This window comes from Barbus barbus (genome assembly GCF_936440315.1).
Source record: "Barbus barbus genome assembly, chromosome: 18".
Lineage (NCBI taxonomy): Eukaryota > Metazoa > Chordata > Actinopteri > Cypriniformes > Cyprinidae > Barbus > Barbus barbus.
Window position 1 is genome coordinate 19,883,936 of NC_136746.1, and position 16,153 is coordinate 19,900,088.

The window sequence follows — 16,153 nt, forward strand, 5'->3', positions numbered from 1 at the left end:
CTAATTAGCCTATACTAGATAAAATAATCAATAGATAAAAGCTGGAAATCATATTAGTTACCTTTCTTTTATCATAATCTTCACATTTAAGTGAGAATAGTGTTCATTTCATTACTTTCACTGCTTTGAGTTACTTTCAGTTTTGTGATTTTATATTTTCATGGCTAATTCTGAGGGAAAATAAATCTGTCTGTACGTGTCGTGTAGCGCCGCCCTTCAGGCCGTGTTCCCCAACTGCAACATCAGCAGAAGCGATGATGGATAACGGGCTCGTTTTGTCCCCACACAAACCCTCTAGTCGCCCTTCTAACACCTCTCCAGCCGTTCTCATTTAAAGGTATGTGATGTTAAAAACAGAAAAGGCTGTTTCGATTTCATTTTTTTTTGCCATGTGGAAAAATAAACCGACTTTACGCCCAAACAGGAGCAGCTAACGCTAGCCGCGCTAACCAGTTTATAGCCGCTTGCTCGCCTCTGTCCTTTATCTGTTGTGTTTGGAAGAAACCAAGACGATATTGTAATGTCATATGATATAAGAGCTGTGTGTTTGGTTATTGTAATGGTCTGTAAACCGGTTGTTACGTTCATGTTTGTCTCTTGTTGTCATAGCTGCAGTGTTAGCATGCGAACCATAGAACAGATCACAGCATACAAATCAACAAGACTGCATTAAAAACATAAATCTGAGGGTTATAGTCACAAATTAAAGGATAAGAGCACGTAATTCACAGGATAAACCCTTGAAGTCACGGGTTTGATGCTGATTTACTCCCTGTGTGTTTGTTTTGGCTGTAATCATCTCTGCTTATTTTGCTCGGGTAACATCAACAAACAGGTACGTAAACTGGGAATCTAATGTAAGAATACACAGATGCTCTGAGGTTATAACCTGTGGTTAGTTATTTATTTATTACCACGTTAACATGGTTAAAAAAATAATAAAATAAAATAATTGTAACTTGGTAACTAATATCTATCTGAAAATGTTTATTTTACTGAAATAGTGTATTTCGTATGCAAATTATTCATTCTCTATTTAAATATACACAAACTTTCATACATTTCCAGAACCGATATCTTGAACCCAGATTCAAAATTCTTGTTTCATGTTGTTGGAATATTATAGTTATCCTAAAGGTTTTTACAGATTTTGGATATCTCTTTTTCTTTTTCTTTTTTCACTCCGTAAATCAGAAAATACTGTCAGCAGCCAGAAACAAATGTCACCATCTTTTTAAAATTTTTTATATAATGTTACAGAATATAGATAGGAATAAAACTGGAAAGTTTGGTTTAAGTAAGTGGAGATTTCAGGCTCGGTGTATGAGAAAATAATATTTTGAGAAAATGCTGTTTAAAGATATTTGTTAGATATTGTTGTAATTAAAATATACAGACAAAATAGATAACGTGTAATAAAATAAACACTTGTTTTGGAAGTTATATTCTTTCCACTAGTCTAGCTTTAAAACAATTGCTTGACAAGTAACACTGTCCTCCCATCAGAATTACATTTATATATTTCTTAAATATACATATTGTATATATTATAACAATAGCTATAATTAATGTAAATATAATTAAGAAATATAGTAAATAAATATAACATTTAGTATTGTGTATGTATACACTTCTGTTAGCATTTTCAATTATTTCAGTTTAAATTGATTAATTACATGATATACTTATTAATTAATTGAATTATTAGCATATAAAAAACGTCCCAAATGAAGATATTGCATTATTCTAGTCATTAAATGTTAAAGACATGCAGTGCACCGCTGCTCCATCTATGCCATATGATATAGTAGTGTATATTGTTATATTGTTTTGTTTGTGTGTTGCAGTGAATCACTGTCAGCTGGGCATGTGTGTGTGTTCCGGAGCAGCTGGGAGGAGATGACTGAGTCTGTCCCTCCCGTGCTGCGTTCATCATCATGGGGCCTGATGTGCCCCTGCTCAATGATTACAAGCAGGAGTTCTTCTGGAAGCGTTTCCCGCAGACTGTCTTGGGGGGGCCGAGGCTGAAACTCGGCTACTGCGCACCGCCGTATGTCTATGTGCACCAGCTGGTGTTATTTCTGACACCGTGGCTGTTGGGAGGCATCGGGACCCTCCTGTACCAGCTGAGGGTGCTGGATGAAGCCTTTGCAGGCGTTGTTTCTGGTGTGCTCATGCTGGGTGTCGGTGCCACCCTTCAGGGACTGGCACGGTGTATGGGACACAGGACCGGAGTGGTGCAAAGGCTGCCTGCTGCCAATAACATCCTTGCAGATGAGGAGGAGGTGGAGTTTACTCACTGTGTGGCTCCTGAGACGGTACATTTTGTGGTGCCTGGGAAGAAGTTTATGGGTAATGTAGTTTTGCACACCTTTCTTGCTGGAGCACTATGTGGGTTGTCCACATGGTACCTGCTGCCGGACAGACTGAGCAGCCTGTATGGGCACACGGGTGCAGGACTGGGAGCTGTCATGCCTTTGTTTGCCCTGAGCTGGGTGACTGTCTGTATTGGGGAATATTCGCTCATCATCAACACGGCTACAGAAACAGCCACGTTTCAGCCGCAGGACACCTACGAGATCACACCGCTCACCAGACCGTTCTACATACTCGCCTTCATTACCGTGGACCTGGCTCTAAGGTACAAATCCCACAATTCACCACTACTCCCTGACAACGTATAGGTCAATGACAAAGAAGTCTGTCCATGATAATGAAAGGGAAACAACTTTTAAAAAATAAAACGCGTTTAAAACGCGTCTTAGAAATATATTGATATATAAGATAGTTACATTTAATAACATTTAAAAATAGCAGCCGTTGTATACATCAAGTAAAAAGTAATGCCATATTTTCAAATATATATACATTTAATTGAAATATATTTTTCATATTGATATATTTGTAACATTATGCATGTCTTTAATGTCACTTGTAATCAATATATTGCTTCCTTAATGAATATTAAATATTGAATAAAGTATTAATGTATTTTAAAAAATCTTACTGAACCCAAGCTTTTGAATGATAGTGTATATCAGACCTATATTTTCCAGAGAAATAATTTCCTAAACTACAGAAGACTTTTTTTTCAAGATTTGTTCTTTCATAAGGTTTTCCTTTCATGATGATCTTTATACCTCCCAGAAAATATTAAAAATCAATATTTATCCTAAAATTCAAAACATGCTCAGACATAGATGTATATTTAATTCATTGTATGTATGAATTATATTTTTATTGTTTCTTTGAATAAATTAATAGATTCCAGACAAAAAAAATTGAGCATCTTGTCAGTGATCCATATGCTGAGTGTTTTGAGCTTATACTTGAAACCTGGCATTGTGTACTGCTAATATTAATGGCTCTTAGAGAAATTGCTTGTGATGTTCCTCAGTAAGTCGCTTTGGATGAAAGCGTCTGCTAAATAAGTGAGATTTATTTGAGTGTTTTCTTTGAGACTGCTGTTATATAACCTAAACTTTTGAGGATTGTATGAGTATGAATGTCAAGAGTCATTGCTGAGCCTGACATTCTCTTCTCCTGGAGCTCAGTGTCTCTCTCTCCTCTCAGGTTTTCAGGTTCTGGTGTGGTAGAATTGCAAGTAGCAGCTCAGGTGCTTCACGTGTTGTTTGTTTTTCTGCCGCTGCTTTGGGCTTTGGGAATGCTCTCGCCGCTGGACGCTCTTCTGCTCTGGGCCATGGAACAGACCTTAGTGCATGGCCTGGGTGGGTCAGCCATGTCCACCAACATCAGGTGAGCAATAAATCTGAATCTGGTCTCATAAAACCAGACTAACTAAGTTTGGTCTACATTGCAGTCTTTTCTGGTGAAGGCTTGCTCCCTTTAATCAAACTTCTGTTGTATAAAAGTCAAGTGTGCGACCCCTTTAACTATGATCTTATGCTTTTCTTTTTTTCAGGCTCTTGGTGATGTTTCTGTCATCTGTGTGTGTTGCCATCTGCACCTTCTTCATTCCCTCTTCATTGGGTGTGGTTCTGTTCACTGTTGCAATGGGTTACCTCCTCAGCCAGGACCTGACCCAGTTGCTGGTGCTGCTGAAGGGCACATCTCCGACCTTGGGTTTGGGCTGGTGGGGGCTTCCTCTTTCCCTGATGTTCATAATAGGAGCTTTGACTGAGGCTGGACTCCTTCATCAGCTTTACCTCATCGACTCAGGGAATCTGACGTTGGGTGTGAATTCTATAGAGCACTGGGAGTCTTCTATTGTACTCCCAAGCCCACAGGAGGTGGTCGGCTGGATCCTTATAGCTCTGTTTCTTCTCACTCGTCTACTGAGAGAGCTCCAGGGGGCGTGTGTGCTGGGAGGTGCCATGCTCAACCCACTGTACCCCAAACGGGTCACGACTGCCCAGGCTTTCAGGCAGAAGACCCGAGGTCTGCGTGTCGCAGGGATCATCCGGAGGATCCTATTGAACCTTGGTGAGGAGATGTTTGCACTGTACCAACCAAACAAACAATCCTTTGTCTTTGTTTATCTGTATAGTCTGTTGCAGGGAGATGTTGACTTGGCATTGATAACACATATGGATGCATGATATATCAATGCTACATTGGTTATTTGTTTGATGATCACAGTATTTTAAATGTATCGCTACTTGTCAGTATTGGAAATTTTACAATAAATTTTTGATTGTGCATGCACCTAAAAATGTAAGTGTCATCTTTTTTTATCATTTCACATTCACTGAAATGTAATCTTAAAAAATGCTTTATAATAATTACAAATAAAATATTATTTAATAGTTTAAAACCACTGTTTAGCAATTCTTTAGCAAGTCTCAAAATGAATAACATACGGTACATTGTAATGTTGCGAGTGTTAAATTTTGTAGCAATTCAAATGATGGATTTTATTTTTTATTGCTTTATTTTTTATTTATTTTGACAAAAGTATAGAATTCATGATGATAAAATTAGTATGTATAAAATTAATTTGTATATAAATATATTTAATTGGTTTATCAGTACTGATGAAAACTTTTATATTTGTGCATCTCTGCCAATGCATATTTCTGTTATGTGTGCATTTAATGTGAATTTTCGTATTTGACTTCACAGTGAGTCCACTGGCGATGATTGCGTATTTGTCTGTGGATGAATCTCTAGAGAAGGTGCACACAGCCTCTCTCGCCATTGGCTTCACACGGGCAGTCAGGATGGTACGAAAGTCTATTGTTACACCATCTTGAAGCATTATCAGGACATAAACAGCACCCTTTCACTAAAATACCCCCTTTGGCTCTTTGGCCTTTGTACGGCAGGTGTGGCAGAGCTCTGAGGCTGCTTTACTGCAGATGGTGTTGGTGGTGATCATCAGACTTGCAGGGGGGCACAGAGTCGCACGCTGGAATGAGTTGGGCACTACAGTGCAGCTGATACTGGTGAGCCAAACCTAATTTAATGCATTTACTGTAATAATATTGCAGGGATGTTTGTGTAATAACACTTCTCTTATCCATCCCCTTTTCTGACAGGTCTCTCTAGTTGTGAATCGTGTATCTCAGTTTGTATGTAAGCTGAGTTTTGCTCTTACGGTGTTGATCTCGTCCTGGACGGAGAGTAAACAGCGTCGTCAGTCGGCAGGAACTCTGCTAGCGCTCAATGCTGCTCTGTTCCCAGTTCTGCTAGGTGTTGTGGCTCTCTCTGCCCTTCTATCTGCCCCTCTTCTTCCTCTCTTCACACTACCTGTATTCCTGGTGGGATTCCCTAGGCCGCTGCGCTCATGGCCGGGCACCCCAGGCACCGCCTGCCCTTGCCCAGATTCTGTATATTACCAGCAGCTCTGCAAAAGACTTGCATCTGCTATCAGACCTGCATTTGCTAATGGTGCATTTGGTGAGTGAGACCAACTGAGAAACATATTGCTGATCTCTATCACAGTCTCAGCTCAAAATCATATTTTTAGAATGTTCCTCTAGCTTAAACAGTAGAGCATAGTGCTAGCAAAGCCAAAGTCATGGGTTTGTTTCTTAAGTCATGGGGTATTAAAATGTCATGGGAACAGATTAACTGATCAAATGTATAATCCAAGTCACTTTGGATAAAAGTGCATTAAATTGGCCCAAAGTGACAGTTTACATTACTACCCCCAAAAAGTTATTTTAAGTTTTCTCTTCATCAAATAATCCTAAAAAATGTATCATGGTTTCCACAAAAACATCAAGCAGCACAACTGTTTTTAACATTGCTAATAAGAAATGTTATTTGAGCACCAAATCAGTATATAAGAATGACTTCTGAAGGATCATGCGACACTGACTGGAGCTGGAGTAATGGCTGCTGGAAATCCAGCTGTGCCATCACAAAACTAATTTTGCATTTTAAAGTATATTACAATGTAGAAATCAGTCATTTAAATTGTCACAATATTACTGAACATAGAAGATTACTTAAATAGTAATGTAAATGTAAATATTTGCTAAGAAAAGCTGCCAAATTAAGATAAAGACATAAATGACATAAAAGTCATTGTATAGGAATTATAGAAAGTGGATTTATTGCTGTAATGTACAGGTTAAGTAATATGATTAAAGTTGCAGTCCGTAACTTTTGGTGCTCTAGCGGTCAATAAACAGAACTACGTGCATCTTGCGGAAGAACATTGTAGCCGGAGCTACTTCTCTCTGTTTATGTCTATGACGAATCATGCAGGTACTGGGCCACTCCGCAGTGGTTCCACCAGAACCAGTCTGAAATAGTCTGAATATAAAATCTTATTATAGGTGTACCGTAGTGATTCAGGATAAGCCAAAAACACAGTTTGGAAAATCGATTCATGATGTACTCGCTTATTATATTAATTTTGTGCATTTTGAACACAAAAAAGTTGCGGACTGCAGCTTTAAATAATAATTTGTAAAAAATAGCTATGAATTTGTACAATTTTATCTAATATTCATGCGACACTTCAAACTGAAGTTTCTATAAAGTTTTTGAATTTTTTTTTTTTTTTTTAAACCTGGTTGCAGGTTCCTGTACTCCAGGGTCTCATTACCTTGGCCGCTTCCAGGGTCGTCTTCTTTGGATCTCTGTTCTAGAAAGGGGCTACGGCTATTGCACTGTTAACATTAAGGTATTTGCTTGCTTGCCTTTGCTCTATCTACAGAACACCAGTTTTATGATTCTCCTGTGTGTGTTATTTCTCATTACCTGTCATGTTTCACCACAGGGTTTGGAACTACAGGAGACATCCTGCCACACAGTGGAGGCTCGGCGTGTGGATGAGGTTTTTGAAGGAGCGTTTGATCATGTAGAGCGGCCTGGCCAGTGTTTCCGACTATTGAATCCTCACTGGGGTAACGTTCTAACACCCTGCTCTGTGTTGCCCGTCAGGGTTTACTCTGACGCCCAGAACGTTCTAACAGGAATCATTGACTCCCCTGACCACCTGCGTCAGCTCAATTCTGACTTCCTTAAAACACTTGTCTGGATTTTATTGCGTTACTGTGTACAGGAATTGACATGTAGTGCTCAGCGAACAAAAGGTCATTCACTACAGACCTCTGGACGCAAGTCGCAAAGCTCTCAGCTTGCCGTGCCCTCGGAGCCAGGTCCGGCTGTGATTAAAGTTGCCATGGACTCTCAAGTTCGCCCTGAGTCCTCCTCATCCTCTCACTTGGGGCAGGACAGCTCCAGCCTCTCATTTTTTGCAGATTGGTCCGACGAGGATGATCTGTTCGGTCCAGTCCCCGTAGAGCAGCCGATGAGAAGGAATGTACGGACAGATCAAGGGCAGGTCGAGTTAGGGTTGGGAGTGTCTCTTCCAGGCTCTGTAGAAATCCACAGCCTGTACGAGAGCATGGCTCTGTCTTCTCTTCCCACACTTAGACCTCTGGGACTAGGTTTGGGGCTCGGCCTGCCCATTGTAGATAAAGGAAAAGATAACATACCTCCACTCACTTCAACTACTGTCCCGAGCAACTCCCAGCCTCTCCACTTCACAAGCCCTCACTCAGAGCTCTTCTCTCTGCCTGCAGAGTGGCGGACCACCCAGTTGGCTTCCTCCAAACTCCAGGTTCTGCGACCTTGCTTCCCAGAGGCTTGGTTCTGCTTTTGTTTGTCCCAGCTTGTGGTGGAGAGTTTTGGGAAGGGAGATGTTGAGCAGGTGACGCTGGGTTTGCAGGAGGACCGTGCCCTGCGGGAGCTTTATACCCAGGTGGTGCTATCGTGCTGTGTGGCACTGGGGGCAGATGCTCAGGTGTTCAGCCCCAATCTGCTGTTCAGGCTGTATTGTGGGAATGGCCCCTGGAACGAGGGACTCGAGTGGCTCCGAGCCAATAAAGAGCTGCATCAGCTCACACTCAGAGCTTTCAGGTAACAGACAAGCAAGATTCTGCACACGTTTTCCATCAAAAATGGCCTAGATTTTGTCACTTTAAAATGTTTAATATGTGACAGGTGTTGTTTTATTCTGTGTGTGCAGGTACAGTGTAAAACTCTTGGTAGACCAGGCATCTCTTGGTCCAGTAGAGAGTCTGAATGAGCTCTACACAACTTTACAGGATTACCATGACAACTGGTTCATTGGCCTGGTAACAGACCGCAGTTGGCAAGAGAGTGTTGCACAAGAGAAGCCCTTCCTATTCTCTCTCGGACACGATCTCACCATGGTAAACACCACATTTACTGGAATGTAAACATTGCTACCAAACACTATCTCATATCTAGTCATGAAGCAATAAAAAAAAAAACATTCTGAGTATACATGAGCTTTTGCCATAATTAGCCATGAATATAATGTATGTAAGGACATTTTGATGCTCTATTTCTGCAGAATAGGCCCTGCCCACAATGACATCTCATTGGTCCAAAATCATGCTCCACATAAATTGGCTTGTGATTCTTTAACGTTGTGTTGGAATTCCAATTTAACTACATAGAGACATAGAGAGTTTTTTTTTATTGGTATCACTCGATATTGAATATTATTTGTACATGCTGCTTCCCCCCCATTTTATTCAATTATTTTTGCCATAATCAAATGCTCAATTATAATTAAATTGTAATTCTATTAATAGAATTATAATTTAATAACACAGTTAAATTGAATTTTTCAGGAAATCTTCAAATTAATATCTGTTTTTATAAGCATTTGACAAATTATTATTATTATTTTTAATTCATACAGTCCCCTCCAAAGGTATTGGAACAGTAAAGACAAAATTGCTCAGTTAGCTGTGGAGTCAAGACATTTGCAAATATGATTAAAAGATGAATATGAGATAAAACTACAGAATGTCACATTTTATTATTAGCCGTTTCAACACATACATGTTTTACCAAATAAAAAGAACAGCACTTTTAGAGTTCATCCCACTCATTGATGTGAGCATATGTATTGGGAAAGTTGAACATAAGGCAGATATAAAAGATTAAAAGCTACTATTTAGTTGCAGATCCCTTGCACACAATCACAGCAGTGAGTCTGTGACCCATAGACATCACCAGACTCTTGGTCTCATCCTTTGAAATACTTTTCCCAGCCTTTAATGCAGCCAATTCCAATTGTTGCTTGTTTTGGGGAGTTTCTGTCTTTACTCTCCTCTCCAGCTGGTGAAATTCATGTTCAATCAGATTTAAATCTGGAGATTGACTTGGGCAATCTAACACTTTCCATTTCTTTGCCCTTATAAATTCCTCGACTGAACTGGCAGAGAGTTTTGGGTCATTGTCCTGATGCAATATGAAGCACTTCCCAATTAATCTGGTGGCATTTTCTTGAATATTGGTAGGCAAGATGGTTTTGTACCCTTCCAAATTCATTCTGCTACTGTCATCATACATTAAGTCATCAGTAAAGTTGAGAGGGCCTGTTCCAGAGGCAGCAGTACATGTCCATGCCATGACACCACCTCCACCATGCTTTACAGATGAGGTTGTATGCTTGGGATCATTTGTAGTTCCCTTTTTTTCTCCACATTTTTGCTTTCCCATCACTTAGATAAAGGTTCATCTTTGTCTCATCGGTCCATAAACACAGTCCCAAAACTCTTCTGGCTCACCTTTGTGCTTTTTTGCAAACTCTAATCTTGCCTTTCTATTTTTGGTGCTGGTCAGAGGTTTGCATCTTGCTGTGTAGCATCTGTAATTCTGTGTCAAAGTCTCCTGAAGACAGTAGATTGTCAGAGCATCACCCCAGCTTTCTGGAAGTTGTTGGTGATTTTACAGACACATCTTTTAGGGTTAATTTTCACAGCTTTTATGATTTGTCTGTCATCAACTACTGTTGTTTTCTCAGCCGATCAGGTCGTTGTTGGTTGCTGGTGGTTTCCAAACTTGATTTCTCCATGCCCTTTGTTTTTGCTAGAGCACTAACTGACTTCCTCTTTTCTTTTAACATCCAAATTGCTTGCTTTTCTCTCAAAGTCAGCTCCCTCATCTTCATCCTGGTTTGTGTGCGTCATCATCGATTGCAGGATTCAGAATGCAGAAGTAATGGATATAACTGATACGACACATTCCCTGCTTTTAAAATCTGAAGAATCAATGCAACAGGACACAGCTGATCACTTAGAAAGACCTGTGAGGCAACTGTTCCAATACTTATGCTCATATCAGATAGAGGGATGAAACTCTAAAAGTGCTGAACTTCTTAGCTGGTAAAACATCTGTGTTGAATCACCCAATAATAAAATGTGACATTCTGTAGTTTTGTCTCATATTCATCTTTTAATTATATTTGTAAATGTCTTGACTCCACAGCCAACAGAGCAATTTTGTCTTCACTGTTCCAATACTTTTGGAGGGCACTGTATATAATGTATAGAATTTTAATATTGGCCAGTAAATATACAATATCATCAGCTTGTCTTTATTGACAGGAATTTAAATATTGTTTTAACCCCTACACTTCTTCATGCATTCTTATTTCCCTTGAGTTTATAAATTTAATTTAACAAAAAATTATAATTTACAATTGTGTAATATTTTCTCTGTTTTTCATAGGGGACCTATACAAGCCGTGTGTTGTCCCTGCAGGAGAATCTAGTCCAGGTGGGGGTTTTGAATAAGGAGGGTGTGAGGGGCCAGTGGGCCAACCTGTCATGGGAGCTACTATATGCCACTAATGACGACGAGGAGCGCTACAGCATTCAGGCACATCCTGTGATGCTGAGGAACCTAACTGTTCAAGCAGCTGATCCACCTCTGGGATACCCCATCTATTCCTCCCCGCCCATCCATTTACGCTGCTTATGATAATCACCTTCATTTGTTTACCCACACCCCTTCAGAGATCATGACAGACACAGATGCTACCAGCACATGAATTTCACAGTCAGAAGTTTTTGCATTTAATTTCTTCTTCATTCAGGGTATGGTAAAATATTTTCTTGAATGTATGAAGCATTTAAAATTGCTACTGTTGAAGTGACATTTGACTTTTGAATGAAATGCATGAATTTATGAATGTCAGCAGATAGTAAAATGTGCAAAAACCTCTCCACACAATAATACAGTAAATTCATTGAGACACAGAGGCAAGTTTAAATTTGTTCTCTGGAAAGTGTGCTCTATTTTCTCAATGAACCCTTGGGTGTCCTTGACTGAATCTCACCTCACACTGCTACCATTTCACATTTTTATTTCATTTTATTTTTATATTTTTCCACTCTCTTGTTAAGCATCCGTCAAGAGCCCTAAAAAGGAGAAACAGGAAAACGATTGCCCTTTTAAAGAACCTGTTTGTCAGATCTCAAGGATGTGCCTTGGTTACTATTTTCAGTGGTTATGAATAATATTTTGTTTTGTTCATGTGACCACCTAGTGTTATAAATATGAAGGTAAATTGGTTATGGCACCTTTGTTAGTCCTATTTGAGCTCAGTCTTTATACGGTTGTGTAACTGTATGTATAGAAGAAATACAAATATTTTGTATAAATTCTTTACTGTCTTTTTTGTTCACACAAACAATGTTAGAATATTAAATCCTATTTATAATGATGCACAACATTTTAATACAGAAAACACAAAGAAAACAAATCAACTGCCCTTGCATTTTTTTAAAGAATGTACCATTTGTCTTGCTGCTAATACAGCAGGCAAAATATAAGGTGTTTTCATATTTAATGACAGTGAAATCTCTGTGTGACTATCCTGGGTCCTTCTGTAAGGAATTCACAAATCAATGTTTCCTGAAATGAGATTTTCAAGTTGTCTTGACCTTAGGCGTGCTGAAATATGCGGAGTCTGCATCCTAGAAAAGAAGATGATTCAGAAAAGATATTACTGCTATTGTAGCATAAATATACCAGTTCAGGTATCCGTTTACACCAAGGTCCCACTACTCACCAGGCCAGCTTTGAAGTTCTGCACACGTTTTTTACCCAGAACGTTAGTCAAGTACCAGGCCAGAGTGGGAGTGTACTGCCACAAATAGCAGAAGAGTAGAAAGGGCTGCTCGGCGATCCACATCTCTTTCACACGGTTGGCCAGACCGACCAGGGTGAGGTGAACACAGCGCTCTGTAGACATCTTATGTGTCTGATCACCAGCTGTGGCCACAGGCTAAAAAAAAAGTGCTCTTTAGTTAAACAAATGCTAAATGCAAATGTATTTTGATATAATGATCATTGATAAATGAGCCTAAGTGCAGATAATTTTTATTTAAGTATTATTTACATTAATAGTTTGAATTAGTTATTAAATATATTGGTTTTAGCCCCGTTTACTGTTCATTGACTACTGTATGCCATTCATGGGTTTATTTGTCAATTTCTTTCCCGCTCAACCAATAGCGAGTATTTGTACACCCTGGCTACTGTGTAGCAGACTGAACCGGAGGGTGTTGAGCTGACTTGTTATAAAGGCAAAGAAATTAAGATTCGGTCATACAAGTGCAAGTAGTATCGCTTTTTATTTAATTTTTTCATTGATATGTTTATTATTGAAATGTTGTTATATGCATGTGTCAATTTTATTTAATTTCTCTATTTTCTTAATATGTGGGTATATAGTATTTATAGAGTTGTAACTTTTTAGTTTTAGTTACTTTTTCTTATTTGTAAGTCGCTTTGGACAAAAGCTTTTTTGAAAATAGGCTTTTTTTTGTGAAAATGCTTTTTTGTCATTTCGCTAGGTGACACTAGTAGATCAGAAACTGCACACTTCACATTTAAACATAATTCTGTAAAAAAACATTTACTTTAAGTTCATCTAATTTTTCTTTTACTTTACCAAAAAACAAACAAACTAACAACTGGTGCAAATACCTTGCCAAGCTCCTCTGTGAATGCATTTTGAACAATGCTTGATATTACAGGTCCTGGACAGATGGTACTGATGGAGATGTTTGGATACTCAGCAAGTTCTGTCCTCAGAGAGTTAAAGAAACCCTGGAGAAACAACAAATCAGGAGCTTTTTTTATCCTTTATGACTATTTTCTTTTACCAGACAATGCTGCATACGTGTAGGCAGATTCTCAGGGAATTCTGTCAGTTTGCTCTTACCTGCACCGCATGCTTGCTCGCAGCATAGCCCGTAGCCAGGGGCGCCCCAACAAAGCCTGCAACGCTGCTGACGGTGGCTACGATACCACTACCACGGCGGATCATGTGGGGCAGCACCTGCTTAGTGACAGATACGGTGCCAAGGTAGTTGAGCTCCATAAGTGCCTGGTACACATCCACATCAGCCTCTGTGCACAGCGATCGCTGTGACCGGCCTCCGTTGTTTATCAACACATCTATCTGAAAATGCAGACAAAGAAAAAAAAAAATTATTAGACATTTTAGAAGGATTATTCCTACTTAATATATCTGACCATTCTAATCATTATAAATTACTTGACACTCAGATGAAGTACAGTATAAAGAAACAAAATGGCATTGCTAGTCTGTTGCAGCTGTTCCAATGTCAACAGAGAAATTCATGTTGAAATATTATGCTACGTAATGCTAGCTAGCATTTACAGGTTTTTCAGATGATTATTTACTGTTTTATACACACTTGTCTCTGCACATGTTTAAAGTTTGCATGTTTTATTATTGTCATGTAATGTATGATCTTGAGCTTACTGGTGCAATTTATGATGAATAGTTCACCCAAAAATGAAAATTTGCTGAATATTTACCCATCCACGATGTAAATGAGTTACAAAAATACAGCTTTTTTCTTTACAAGACATTAACTGATACAGACCGACTGATACTGATCTCGGATGGCAGTTTCAGCTAATGTTCATTTTTGGGTGAATTCTTCCTTTAACCAGTATATACTTTAATTCTTAGGTGTTAATACTAGGAAAATTCAATCAAAATCAGTAATCTGAAAATTACACTTTTTGGTGTCAGCAATGTTTCTGAAATAGAAGAAACAATAACAGAGACAATCTGAAGATTGGACATGAAATCCAGATGGCATTTACATCACCAAAGTGCTTCAGAGCTGCAGCAGCTTTTTCTTGATGTGATCCACGGTCCAACAAATCAAGTGGAAGGACAAGAACATCCTCATCCTTTAGAGAGAAGCGCTCTAACAGAAGGAGAGAAAGAGTGTATTTTGTGTCAGAAGGTCATGGTGTGGATGCTTTTATTACATAACTGTCAAGTATTGACAGCAAAGATACTTGAGTATACATATTCAGGGTAACTCTGCAGCTCTGAGGGAAGACACATGAATTACAGTGTACTTAACTGACCCTTGAGGGGTTTTATGGGTTTACTCATGCCTCTCAGGACTTTTCATACCTAAACATGTGCGCTTTACCCTCTCCAGCTCATTCTCCCTGCGGGCAGACAGCACTAGCCGAGCACCGAGTGCCGCGAGCTGATAGGTAAACTCCTCCCCGATGCCACTCGAGGCTCCGGTAATCCACACCACTTTGCCTCTCAACTTTGACTCTATAAAATTAAAATAAATAAATGAACGAATCAATTAAGAAAATTCTACACCATCACACTATAATTTAATTAATAATTATCAAAAAGTGTATAGTAATGGAAGTAATGCTCAACAGAGCAGTATGAACTCCAGTATATACGACAGAGTGCAAATAACCTTGCAGAATGTGTCACACTTTGTTGCATAAGTAGCCAGGTGTTGGTTGAATTTAGATTGCAAACATATTTCAGTGTATATGTCTATAAACGATTCTGATTCATATTACCTGGGCTGTTGCCGAACCTCGCCGCCCATAATAAAGTCAGATCAGCGTCTGCGAAAGTGAAGCGTATAAACTGCGTTAGTAAATAAACTGCGCTCCCAGCGAGAATCACACACAGCCAGCATATATCCAACATTTCCGTATAAACGCCGAGAAACTTCGCAAAAAGTAGCTATTTTATAGAGTAGTGGCTGAATGCGCTGGTAAATCTTGCGCAAGCTGAGCGCTTGACAGATCCGTCTGTGTTACAACATGCACCCGGCAGGACAGCATGAGTCAAAGCCTTCCGGGTTCATCTTCTGTTTTAATGGAACACACTGCTACACCTTTTATTTTTTTATTCTATCTATCTATCTATCTATCTATCTATCTATCTATCTATCTATCTATCTATCTATCTATCTATCTATCTATCTATCTATCTATCTATCTATCTATCTATCTATCTATCTATCTATCTGTCTGTCTGTCTGTCTGTCTGTCTGTCTGTCTGTCTGTCTGTCTGTCTATCTACACTATATTTCCAAAAGTATTGGGTCACATGTTTGAACATGAACATGTTTGACTTTAGTCATTTCTATGAGTGCAAATCTGAATGTTTAAGCATATAATGATATTCTAGGGAATTGTGTGCTTCTAATTTTATAGCAACAGTTTGGACAGGACCCTTTTCTATTCTAACATGACAGTGCCTCTGTGTATAAGGCACGGTTTAAAAAGAAATGATTGATTGAGTCAGTGTGGAAGAACTTGACTGGTCTGCAGAAAGCCAAGTCCTGATCCCAGCTGAACACCTCTGGTGTGACTTTATATGCAGACCTTGAGCAAAAAACCCATCACCAAACACCAATGACTTGTACATAAGGGTATTGTCATTTTAGATGCGTCCAAAACTGTTTCAACAGAGATGGAAATACAATTTTTAAATACATTAATTATGTTTCCATCTTTGTTGCCACAGTTTTGCTAGTGCCCTTTTCTGCTCTAAAGAAGGGGGTGTCCCAACACTTTTGTCCTTGTAGTGTCT

At 39.1% G+C, this 16,153-nt stretch overlaps 2 protein-coding genes across 2 annotated transcripts; one reads left to right on the forward strand and one right to left on the reverse strand.

Moving 5' to 3' along the window:
- Positions 1 to 223: 223 nt before the first annotated feature.
- Positions 224 to 12,017, forward strand: pcnx4 (pecanex 4). Its single transcript, XM_079439799.1, has 11 exons — positions 224 to 337; positions 1,848 to 2,641; positions 3,574 to 3,756; positions 3,923 to 4,443; positions 5,083 to 5,183; positions 5,286 to 5,405; positions 5,499 to 5,859; positions 6,993 to 7,096; positions 7,193 to 8,337; positions 8,447 to 8,633; positions 10,969 to 12,017. The coding sequence occupies exons 2-11, from the start codon at positions 1,938 to 1,940 to the stop codon at positions 11,218 to 11,220; spliced, it is 3,678 nt and encodes a 1,225-aa protein (XP_079295925.1). The 5' UTR covers positions 224 to 337; positions 1,848 to 1,937; the 3' UTR covers positions 11,221 to 12,017.
- Positions 11,896 to 15,590, reverse strand: dhrs7 (dehydrogenase/reductase (SDR family) member 7). Its single transcript, XM_079439800.1, has 7 exons — positions 15,130 to 15,590; positions 14,711 to 14,863; positions 14,389 to 14,495; positions 13,472 to 13,711; positions 13,234 to 13,356; positions 12,314 to 12,529; positions 11,896 to 12,218 (listed from the first exon to the last, which is right to left on the reverse strand). Exons 1-7 carry the CDS (start codon positions 15,260 to 15,262, stop codon positions 12,171 to 12,173), a joined length of 1,020 nt encoding a protein of 339 aa, XP_079295926.1. The 5' UTR covers positions 15,263 to 15,590; the 3' UTR covers positions 11,896 to 12,170.
- Positions 15,591 to 16,153: the final 563 nt, after the last annotated feature.